Below are 12,471 nucleotides of genomic sequence, written 5' to 3'. Positions count from 1 at the left end.
CCTGACCCCCAGGACCTGTGTTGTCAACATGCCTGTTACCTTCTTTACACAAAGATGTGCAAGAAAAGTGTGATGTACTTTTGCACCGTGGCTTTTGGTCTCTGAGTGTTGTGCTTGCCATCGGCTTCTTGGCCGCATCAGACAGATGCGTTGCCTTTCTGTGTCACTGCTCTTAAAAATGACGTATTTTCTTTGCTTTGCATAGGAAGCACTGGAAGTTCGTAAGCCTCAGTTCATTTCTCGCTCACAAGAACGGCTGAAGAAGCTTGAACACATGGTCCAGCAGAGGAAAGCCCAGCGGAAGGAGGACCTGAGGCAGAAGCAGAGCCTCCTTCCCATCCGCACCAGCAAGAAGCAGTTCACGATTCCCCATCCTCTGAGTGGTAAGCTGCAGGTGGCTTGAGGAGACTGGAAAAGACCAGGGATGGGGGGTTCCTAGAGCTGGAGGCTTCACTCAGGGGTGATGGCTCCAAATGATGCCACTGACATACGCAGAACCTGTTATGGCTCCAAGTGGCTGACCCTCAGCGTCATAAATCCTGTTCTTGGAGCCAGCCCATTTTGAGAGATCACATATGGGCATTGAGCTCAGCAGAAACAACTTCGACACCAATTTACCATTACAGCTGGGACAGAAGCCACACCACTGTAGCAGCCAGGGTAGCAACTTCAAATTCTTGGCTCCTAATAGATATTTGCAAGAGATCCCCTTTGCCCTTTATAGATTGCAAAACAGATCTCGGGGTGAGAGGTTGACTCCAGCTTGTCTACATCAACATTCGTCATCTTGAAACCCCTTTCCTGCTGTGAGCTCAGAGAATACATGGCCGGCTTCCCAGCACTGTGAGGCCATTGTCACACTGACCCTGTGAGGGAGGGCACTTACTTACTCACTGGAGAGGGAGTTATCAAGACCCTTCTCTGGGTGCCATGCTGGGAGCAAGACTGACCTCAGTCCCTTCTTCATGGAGCTTATAAACAGACTATTAAACTAGCAAGAATAACAAAAAGAAATGAGGGTAAGGATGGGGGACATCAGAGCACAAACTTAGTGCCTGCCAACCCAAATCTTAAAATCTAGAGGCCAGGAGAAACCCCAGTTTTATTCCTTTGGATAGAGGAATGAGAACTTTCTTCCTAGGAAAATGTTTTGGCCCCTAGGAGGTGAAATCATGAGTATAACTCAGAATAAAAGTCTTTTGGGGAAATAACCATGTTCAATAAAGTGCAGCTTAGCAAACATTACCAAGATCTTATTCTGGGTGCCTGGGGGACTGAGGAAAATGGTGTTGTAATAGAATTCCTGCGAATCTCCCCAGTCTATGGGCAGGCTAAGTCTCCTTCTCTCCACCAGAACTCTGCTGGTGGAGCTGTCTAAAGACCTCGGGGAAGGATGAACTTGAATGCATCCTTCCCTGTGGCTAAATATTTGCCAAGACACCTGCTGCTCCCTCCTCATGACAAGTTCCAGTATACTAACGAAAGGGGATGTGCAAAGAGCTCCCCATGGGAAAATGTGTCTCTAACCAGTGCTATAAGCCCATTGGCAGATAAAGGTTCAATGGGGATATAGTTTCCAGGAAGCTTTTTCGTCTCTGGCCCAGTAAAGAGAAAACTGGATTCAGGCACAGACTTCTCAAGTTGCTGTGAGGACCAAAGCCAGCACCAGGAGACCCCTGGGGCCTTCAGTTGGGTGATGGTGCCCAGGCTGTGTGGGCCCCTCAGCCTCAATAGTTCTGAAGATGCTACTTGAGAGCATGGTTAGTTACCAAATTTGTGGTAGGCAATTATAGAATGATGCCACTTTAGAGCTCAAGACTCACATACACACACAAAATGACACTGAGGGCTTCCTTTTCAGTAAGGTCCCTTCACTTTGGGAAGAAACAGAGACCCAGAGACCTTAGGGAACCTGTTCAGTGTGGTGCTGCACTGAGCTTCTCCTCTCCTGGGCCAGCACCTCCCGGCTGTACCATTCTGCCGGCCACAAGTGGTCTGGGACACCATCATCCCAAGCACCAGAGGCAATGTGGCCTTGGCCATCTGTACTGATTTCCTAGGGCTGCTGTGAGAAATCACCAAACACGGGGGCTTAAAAGAACAGGAACTGGCAGGGCCCAGTGGCTCACACCTGTAATCCCAGCACTTTGGGAGGCCAAGGTGGATGGATCTCTTGAGCCCAGGAGTTCAAGACCAGCCTGGGCAACATGGAGAAACCCTGTCTCTACAAAAAGTACAAAAATTGGCCAGGTGTGATGGTGCATGCCTGTAGCCCCAGCTACTTGGGAGGCTGAGGTGCAAGGATCACCTGAGCCTCGCTAGGTCGTGGCTGCAGTGAGCCATGATCACACCACTTCACTCCAGTCTGGGCAACAGAGCAAGACCCTGTCTCAGAAAAAGCAAAATACAAAAGCAAAAACAAAAACAAAACAAGCCCAGAAACTTACTTTCTTGCAGTTCTAGAGGCCAGAAGTCAAAACTGAGGTTTCCACAGGGTTGGTTACTTTCTAGAGGCTCAGTGGTCAATCCTGTGTCCAGCCTCCCTCCCTGCTCCTGGCGGCTTCCTGCAATCCTTGATGTTCCTTGGTTTGTAGATGCGGCACTACAGTCTCTGCCTCTGTCTCCACATGGCCATGTTCCCTGCGTCTGTGTCTCTATGTTCAAATTTCCTTTCCTCATAAAGACAGCAGTCATTGGATTAGGGCTAACCTCACCAGTCTGACCTCATTTTAACTTGATTACCTCTGCAAAGACCCTATTTCCAAAGAAGTCACATTCAGAGTTATGGGGGATTAGGACTTAAACATATCTTTTTGTTGGGGCGACATCATTACACTCATTATATCATTCAACTGTGGTGTTTGCCCAAAACAAATATCCTTACAAGTTCACATTCCTTTAAATGGAAGTCTTAAAATTGTATGTAATAAAAGGTAACCAGGCTCAGTTCAGAATGTTAACTGAGTACCTTTTACTCCCCACATTCCAAGACAGTCCTGGCAACCAGCATGCTCTCAAAGTGGGACTTGGCCAACATGGGTTTTATGGCCACCCTGACCATCCCTGCCGTATTTATGTGTTGATGAGAGCTTTACTTTTGGGTTCGTTTGTGTTAGGTCAGTGAAATCAGACAGCCTCTGAAACCAGAGCCTCATACAAGCTCGGGCAAGTGAGAAGAAATGTTTAAGGCCCTATTAAACAAGTCTGCAGTACACATCTTGTCTTCAGCCTGTCTGCTGGCAAGATGATAAAAGCAAAATGCAGATGTTTTTCTTACTTGCTAAATTAGTTAATAAATCATATGCGTGAACGAGCTTTGGCTACAGTGTCAAGGCGTCTGTTAAAAAGAAGACTCCTATTTGCTTTTGGTGCTGGGGTAGCTGCCTCTGATCGGGGCTTGTCAAGCAATCTTGGCTCAGGAGCAGAACCTGAAAGGTTCAAGTGGGAGCCCCGGCAGCTGACAATGCCAGAGAAGCCAGTCCCTGGACTTGCAGGGGATGACTATGGTGAGTCAGGGGACCAGAGGTACTTCATGGTAGTTAGTGAATTCTGAGCACCTTTGAGACCAGGGGAAGAGTGCTGCATGTGGGTGAGTGTTAATTAGGGTTAGGACTGCTTGTTTGGAGGCAGGAAAATTTTCATGAACAACTGGGGACTCTAGAGGGACCAGGAAGTAACATCATCAAGGTCCTAGCTACAGTCTGTACCTGTCTTGACTATCTCGTCACCTGTGGTTTGAACTCTCAGAGCCAATAAATACAATGCGTAAGTCTCTCTCCTCACCCAGGAGCCACCTGAGCCACCTTCCCACGTCTCTAGCAGTGACAGAAGGAACTTCTTTGTCCATCTCTTCAGCGTACCTTGTTTGAGAACCCACACAGTGCTAGGCACAGTCCCTAGTCTGCCCACCTTGTGGGGAAGCAGGCAGGTGAAGAGGCAATGGTCATAGGATTCTCATAGTGCCATGGAAGGAGTTTGCCAAGGTTGTTGTGGAAACTCATAGGTGGTAGCCTTGCTCCCACCCTGGGGAGGAACGTTCCCAACATGGGGGAGAACCATGCCAATAGGGCAGGGTGGGTGAGGAAGGGAACACGCAGTGATGAAAGGAGGCTGGGGACATGCAGTTTAGCTACGATTGGATGGTAAAATGGGGATGGGCGGGGAGGCAAAGGGGCCAAAGAGGAGCCCAAGGAAAGATGAACTGTAGATGCTGCTAAGTGTAACCTTGTTCTGAGGTCAAAAGCAAGGCTGGGAGCTGGTAGTGTAGCTTCAGGTACAACATGATGAGGGTGGGGCCTGGGCAGGGCAGTGGTATAAGGAAGGTGGTGGATACCAGGGGTTCTCAGGTAGAGGGATCAGTGGGAGGTGGTGATTGTGAGATGTGGAAGAGGGAGGCTGACACCGAGGCATGCCAAGGGAAGGTGGCAGAAGAGCTGGCCTTTGATTTCAAGTCTCCGACATTAGGAACACTCCAACCCAAGGGCCTCTCTCCTTCCCAAGTCAGGGCTCTACCTGTGCAATTCACCAGAGTTGCCTGGGAGTGATAAGCAAGGCTTCCCCATCATCACTATGCAGCTCCTGGGGTCCCAAGTGGATTGGGTCATGTTCAAAGGCCGGCCATAACCTGGGAATTAGCGTGTTCCAGAATTTGTCATTGCTCTGCCTTACAGGATGAATCCAGAGCAGGATAGGCTAAAAATAAGTGTGAAGCATCAGGCACAGCCCCTGCAGGTCATAGTGGGGACAGTATCTGCAAGTATTAGGGGGTACAGTCCCCGCAGTTGGGAGGGGTACAGCCCCTGCAGGTAGGGGACACAGTCTCTGCAGGCAGTAGGGGTACAGCTCCTGTAGGTAGTAGGGGTAAACTATAGCTTATAGGCAGTAAGGGCTCAGCCCCTGCAGGTCGTAGGGGCACAGCCTTTGCAGATTGTAGAAGGTACAGCCCTTGTAGGTAGTAAAGTTACAACCTCTGCAGGTCATAGGAACACAGCCCCTGCAAGTTGTAGAGGGTATAGCCCCTGCAGGCAATAGGGGGTTCAGCATTTGTAGGTCATGGGGGTACAGGCCCTGAAGGCAGTAGGGGTACAACTCCTACAGGTCATAGGGGTACTGTCTTTGCAAGTCATAGGGATACATCTCCTGCAAGTCATATGGGTACAGGCCCTGCAGGTCATAGGGGTATATCCCCTGCAAGTAGTAGGGGGCAGAGCCACTGCAGGCAGTAAGGATACAGTCCCTGTGGTCATAGGGGGTGCCACATCTGCAGATTGCAGGTGCTCAGTCAGTGGCCGTCTTCACCATGCCCCGTTGACACAATTGTGCCTGTATCCTGTGCCCACTGCAGCTCCTCGAACCTGGCCCTGGTTATCTCCTTCTAGGCTGGGGGCCCAGCTTCAGAGCCTCCCTGGATTCCATCCCTCACCCCAAAATCCAGACGCCTCTCAGCCTGACTCTGCCCACTCTCAACCTTTCCAGTTGGTCTCATTTCCTGTCCTTCCTTCACTCCAAAAACATTCATGATCAGGGTTCCCAAACCACCTGAGAGAAGCCTTTCTGTTCCTCCTCTCTGTGCTATAAAATCCTGCTTAACCTTGCAAGCCCCTCTCAAGTCCAGCCTTTTTATTCATCTCTTACCCCCAGACCCTTTCCTGTGCTTCCTGTAATACCTGAGTTGGGCTCTGGTGGCTTTCATCTCTCAGCCGAGCACTTTGTTATGAATTACTGCTACTGCCTGTACTCACTGCAGTTAACTCAGCCTGACAGTGCTCAAACTCAGCCCACGTTGCCCCCTTCTGTTCTCAGCTCATTTCCCCCTCTGAGGACACCTGTCAGGGTCCTCCTCCATGGCTCTCTCAGTTTGTCCCCTTAACCTTCGAATGTGTAGAAAACCCTTCAGGAACATCGCCTTCTTCTACAAAGCCCTCCTGATTCCCATCCTTCTTTCTCCCCTTCACTCCCTCTCCTCTCCTCTCACTCCCATTTGAACACTCTTTGCATCTTGGTATTCTTGCATCCCTCCAGATCACCTGCCTTCTTCCCTTCTTCACTTTGGCTTAAGGTTGTGTGGTTGTGTTGGAAAACCTTCTAGATTGTAAGAGCTGGTGGGCATACTCCACACCAAATCACTGCGAGAGGCCCTGCTGCATCTAGCACAGCAGACTGAATTCATCCAAATTGCATTATCTGCACTTCCAAAGGTGAGCCAAGTCAGAGCCATTCAAATCATGCACCAGTAGAGGAATGGAATTCTCTGGAAGGCACGGCAGAATTCCTTCTCCAACAAATCTTCTTTCCCTGATGATTCTTGGTTGGAGCAAGTATTAAAATTAATTTGGATTCCCAGAGCATCTAGCTGAAGATGCGACCCAGCAGACAGGAGACAGAGGTGGAAGTTATCCCAGTAATAAAGATTTGCACACTGAGTACAGGCCGCACTATCCTTCCTGTTGCCCGGTCTGATCTCAAGGCTCTCATTCTCCATATAGCCTTTAATAAATATTTGGGGCTAGTTCTCCTGATATTACTCACAAGAGAATTTTTAAATGTGCTTATCAGATAAAAATAAATTTTTACTTTATCAGTCTACAAAGAAAACAGGAAGCATGAATTACTGAAAAGGCTGTTTCCCCAATTCAAAGACATTCACTTGTACACTTTTATTATTGTCCTTCACAGACACTGTGAGGTTGTATGTTTTTATTAAGATACTTGGGAAGAAAAGACCAATTTATGTCTATTGATTAGAAGTGGATTTAAAGGACAATTGTACTTCCAATTAAAATAATGTAAGGTAAAAACACTGAGTTTCAGAATGATAAGGAAAATGACTTTGTGAGGAGTTACATTTCCCAATTGCCTTGATTTTATTTTCCAAGTGATTTCCCTTTATATTGCACAAAGCAGCTGAGTAATAAACCTTGCAGTGACACCACAGATATAAATCTACTTGGCAACAAGCATAAAGTTTATTAATAATCTATAAATCGCCATATTTTATGGTTCTCTAAAAAATGCTGGGAAACCCTGGAATTGGAGCAAACGGTGAAGTTACACTATAAGACTTGTACTGGATGTAGCTGTTTTATGGTGATGTTGTGATTCAAGTCATTGTTAAAATTCCTTTAAATGAGCAGTTTAAACTTGTCATTAAAAAAACCATACGCCCACATTTTGTTTCAACTTTAAGATTTAATTGACAAATAAAAGTTGTATATATTTGTGCTGAATGACATGATGTTTTGATATATGTACATATTGTGAAATTATTAAATGCAGGTAACATATCCATCACCTTGCATATTTTTGGTGAGAATATTTAAGATGTATTAATACTACTCCCAGTAATTTTCAAATATAAAAAAGCTTTATTATTAACTATAGTCACCATGCTCTACAGTAGGTATCCAGAATTTACTCGTTCAGTTTAGCTAAAACTTTGTACCCTTTGACCAGCATCTCCTGGATTCTCCCCTGCTATCCCCTGGTAACCAACATTCTACTCTCTACTTCTATGAATTTGATATTTTTAGATTTCACATATAAGTAAGATCATACAGTATTTGTCTTTATGTTCCTGGTTTATTTCACTTAGCATAATGTCCTCCAGGTTCATCACTGGTGTTGCAGATGACAGGATTTCCCTCTTCTTTAAGACTGTATAGTATTCCGTTGCATGTGTATGTATGTGTGTGTATATATATCAATAGACTATGAGAAATTGTGTGTATATACACACACATATGTGTATATATACATTATACATATATGTGATATATATGTACACACACATATGGATATATATATATCAATAGACCAGTCAATAGGCATAAATTGATCTTTTCTTCCCACGCATCTTATAAAAACACAACACCTCACAGTGTCTGTGAAGGACAATAATACACACACACATGCACACACACACATATACACACACTACATTTTCTCTATCCATTAATCTGTTGATAGACACTTAGGTTGATTTCATATCTTGGCTATTGTGAATAATACTGCAACAAACACAGGAGTGCTGATACCTCGTCAACATACTGATTTCTTTTCCTTTAGATAAATTCCCAACAGTAGGATCGGTCATTCTATTTTTGCATTTTTGAGGAATATCCATACTGTTTTCCATAATGGCTGTACTAATTTACATCCCCACAGCAGTGTGCAAGGGTTCTCTTTTCTCCACATTCTTGACAACACTTGTTATAGTTTGTCTTTGATAGTAGCCATACTAACAGGTGTGAGGTGCTAGCTCATTGCAGTTTTAATTTGCATTTCCCTGATGGTTTGTGATGTTGCGTGTTTTCTCATATACCTGTTGGCCAATTTTTTTTTTTTTTAGAAATCTCTACTCAGGTACTTTGCCCATTTTTTAATTAGGTTATTTGCTTTCTTGCTATTGGGAGTTGTCTGAGTTCCTTATATATTTTGGATATTAACCCCTTATTGGACATATGGTTTGCATATATTTTCTCCCATTCTACAGGTTGTCTCTTCATTCTGTTGATTGTTTCCTTTGCTGTGTAGAAGCTGTATAGCGTGATATAATTCCATTTGTTTGTTTTTGGTGTTGTTGCCTGTGCTTTTGAGGTCACAGAGCTTTTCCTCTGTTTTCTTCTAGTAGTTTTAGAGTTTCAGGAATTACATTTAACTCTTTAATTCATTTTCAGTTCATTTTTAAATATGGTGTAAATTAAAAGTCTAATTTCATTCTTCTGCATGTGGATATCCAATCTTCCCAACTCAATTTGTTGAAGAGATTTTCCTCTCCCCATTGTATATCCTCAGCTCCTTTGTCAAAGATTAGTTGAATGTAAATACATAGATGTATTTCTGGGCTTTCCACTCTGTTCCATCAGTCTATTTGTTTTTATGCCAGCACCATGCTGTTTTGATTACTATGACTTCATAAGAGATTTTAAAATTAGATACTGTGATGTCTCCAGTTTTATTCTTTTTGCTCACAATTGCTTGGGCTATTTGGAGTCATCTGCAGATTCATATGAATTTTAAGATTGCATTTTCTATTTCTGTGAAAAATGTCATTGAAATTTTGATAGGTGTTGCATTAAATCTGTAGATCACATTGGGTAGTACAGATAGTTTAACAATATTCTGCAAATCTGTGAGCATGGAATATCTTTTTACTCTTACTTTTTACTTCTTATCTTTTAATTATGTCTTCAGTTTCTTTCATCAGTGTTCTATAGCTTTTAGTGTACATATATATTTCACTTCCTCAGTTAAATTTATTTCTATGTATTTTATTTTTGTGATGTCAGTGTAAATGGGATTGTTTTCTTGATTTCTTTTTCATATAGTTCATTGTGTGTGTACAGAAATGCTACTGATTTTTTTTTTTTTTTTTTGAGATGGTGTCTCTGTCACCCAGGCTGGAGTGCAGTGGTGCAATCTCGGCTCACTGCAACCTCTGCCTCCCAGGTTCAAGCGATTCTTCTGCCTCAGCCTCCCAAGTAGCTGGAACTACAGGTACATGCCACCATGCCCAGCTAATTTTTGTGTCTTTAGTAGAGACAGGGTTTCACCATATTGGCCAGGATCGTTTCAAACTCCTGACCTTGTGATCTGCCTGCCTTGGCCTCCCGAAGTGCTGGGATTACAGGCATGAGCCATCGCGCCTGGCCCTGCTACTGATTTTTGTATGTTGATTTTGTATCCTACTATTTTACTGAATTTGTTTATTATTTCTGTTTTGTGGTGGAGTTTTTAGGGGTTTCTACATATAAGATCATGTCATCTGCAGTGGTGATTTCACTCTTTCTTTCCAACTTGAATGCTTTTATTTTTTTTCTTAAATAATTGCCATAGCTAGGACTTCCACCACTATGTTGGATAGAAGCAGCAATAATAGGTATCCTTGTCTTATTCCTGGTCTTAGAGGAAAAGCTTTCAACTTTTCACCATTGAGTATGATGTTAGCTGTGGGTTTATTATATATGGCCTTTAATGTGTTGAGGTATATTCCTTCTACACCTAATTTGTTGAGAAGTTTTATCATAAAAGGATGTTGAATTTTGTCAAATGTTTTCTCAGTGTCTTTTGAGATGATCATATGGCTCTTGTCCTTTATTCTGTTAATGTGGCAAAGCACATTTATTGATTTTTGATACTGAACCATCATTGCATCCCAGGCATAAATCCTACTTGATCATGGTGAATAAGTCTTTTAATTTGCTATTGAATTTTGTTTGCTAGTATTTTGTTGAGGATTTTTGCATCTATGTTCGTCAGGGGTATTGGTCTGTAATTTCCTTTTTCTTAAAATGTTCTTATCTGACTTTGGTGTCAGAGTAATGATGGCCTCATAAAATGAATTTGGAAGTATTCCCTCCTCTTCAATTTTTTTTGAAAGAGTTTGAGAAGGATACTATTAATTCTTCCCTAAATATCTGGTAGAATTCAGCCATGAAGCCATCTGGTCCCAAGCTTTTCTTTTAAAGAGAAGATTTTACAATTTCTGATTCAATTTCCTTACTCACTGTGACTCTGTTAGGATTTTCTATTTCTCCACAATTCAGTCTTGGCAGGATGTATATTGTTAGGAATTTATTCACTTCTTCTAGTAGTATCCAATTTGTAGGTGTATAATTATTCTTAGTAGTCTCAGTCTCTTATAATTCTTTGTATTTCTGTGGTATCAGTTTTCACGTCTCCTCTTTCATTTTCATTTGATTTGTCTTCTCTCTTCAGTCTAGCTAGAGATTTGTCAATTTTGTTTATCTTTTCAAAAAAACAATTTTCAGTTGTGTTGATCTTTTCTATTACTTGTCTAGTCTGTCTTTCATTTATTTCTTCTCTGAACTTTGTTATTTCCTTCTTTCCACCAACTTTGGGCTTAGCTTGTTCTTGTTTTTCTAGTTCTAGTTCTTGATTAGTCCCTTGAGGTGTAGCAGTAGGTTGTTTGAGATCTTTCTTCTTTTTTAATGTAGGCATTTACTGCTATAAACTTCACTCTTATAACTGTTTTTGCTGCATTCCATATGTTTTAGCATATTGTGTTTCCATTTTTGTTTATCTTGAGATATTTTTAAATTTCTTTTTTTGATTTCTTCCTTGACCCATTGGTTGTTCAGGAGCATGTTGTATAATTTTCACATATCTATGAATTTTCAAAAATTCCTCCTGTTACTGTAGTTTCATACCATTGTGATGAGAAAAGATACTTGATATGCGGCCGGGTGTGGTGGCTCAGGCCTGTAATCCTAGCATTTTGGGAGGCCGAGGCAGGGGGATCACGAGGTCAAGAGATCGATACCATCCTGGCCAACATAGTGAAACCCCGTCTCTACTAAAATTACAAAAAAAAAAAAAAAAAAAAAAAGAGCCAGGCATGGTGGCAGGCTCCTATAGTCCCAGCTGCTTGGGAGGCTGAGGCAGGAGAGTCACTTGAACCCCGGAGGCGGAGGTTGCACTGAGCCAAGATTGCACCACTGCACTCCACTCCAACCTGGAAACAGAGCAAGACTCTGTCTCAAAACAAAAACAACAACAACAACAACAACGAAAAGATACTTGATATGATTTCTATCATCTAAATTTATTAAGACTTATTTTTTGGCCTAACATATGATCTATTCTGAAGAATGTTCTATGTACACTTGAGAAGAATATTTATTCTGTTGCTGTTAGATGGAGTGCTCTGTGTATATCTGTGAAAGCCACTTGCTTGGATGTATAGTTTAAGTCCAATGTTTTCTTGTTGATTTCCTTCAAGATGATCTATTCATTGCTGAAAGTGAGATACTGAAGCCTTCCACTACTATTGTATTGTTATCTCTCTCTCCCTTCAGATCTATTATTTGCTTTATATATTTAAGTGTTCTGATATTAGATGTATATATATATTTGTAATTGTTATATCCACTTGATGAATTGACCCCTTTATCATTATATTATGACTCTGTCTCTTTTTACAGTTTTGGACTTAAAGTCTATTTTGTCTGATATAACTATAGCTACCTCTGCTCTCTTTAGGTTTTCTTTTATCGGGAATATCCTTTCTATCCCTTCACTTTTTGTCTATTTATGTCCTTAAAGCTAAAGTGAGTCTCCTGTAGGAAGCATATTATTAGGTCTTTTTTTTTTAACCCATTGAGCTACTCAGTATATATGCTTTTTTGATTGGAGAATTTAACCTATTTACAGTCAAGGTAATTATTAATAGGTAAGATATTACTGCTGCCATTTTGTTGTTTTCTGGTGTGTTTTTTAGATCCTTTGTTCATTTCTTCCTTTCTCGATGTCTTCCTTTATGATTTGATGGTTTGATGTAGTAGTATGCTTTGATTTATTTCTCTTTGTCTGCTGTGTATCCACTATAGGTTTTTACACTGTGGTTACTATTAGGCATACATAAAACATCTTGTAATTATAACAGGCTATTTTAAGCTGATAACAACTTAATTTTGATTTTACACAAAAATCTCTACTTTTACTTCCTCTCCT

The 12,471-nt window shown here is 42.1% G+C and overlaps 1 protein-coding gene across 7 annotated transcripts in view; it reads left to right on the top strand.

Moving 5' to 3' along the window:
* C8H10orf90 (chromosome 8 C10orf90 homolog) overlaps positions 1-12,471 on the top strand; it is a 246,098-nt gene that overhangs the window by 211,397 nt on the left and 22,230 nt on the right. For all 7 annotated transcript variants that reach the window (XM_055352075.2, XM_055352073.2, XM_031015708.3 and 4 more), the window contains one exon: positions 206-383. In XM_055352075.2, coding sequence (XP_055208050.2) covers positions 206-383 — 178 coding nt within the window. The remainder of the gene's footprint in view (positions 1-205; positions 384-12,471) is intronic.

This window comes from Gorilla gorilla, chromosome 8 (genome assembly GCF_029281585.2).
Source record: "Gorilla gorilla gorilla isolate KB3781 chromosome 8, NHGRI_mGorGor1-v2.1_pri, whole genome shotgun sequence".
In the NCBI taxonomy this organism is placed as follows: domain Eukaryota; kingdom Metazoa; phylum Chordata; class Mammalia; order Primates; family Hominidae; genus Gorilla; species Gorilla gorilla.
This window is presented reverse-complemented; position numbering and strand designations above follow the sequence as displayed.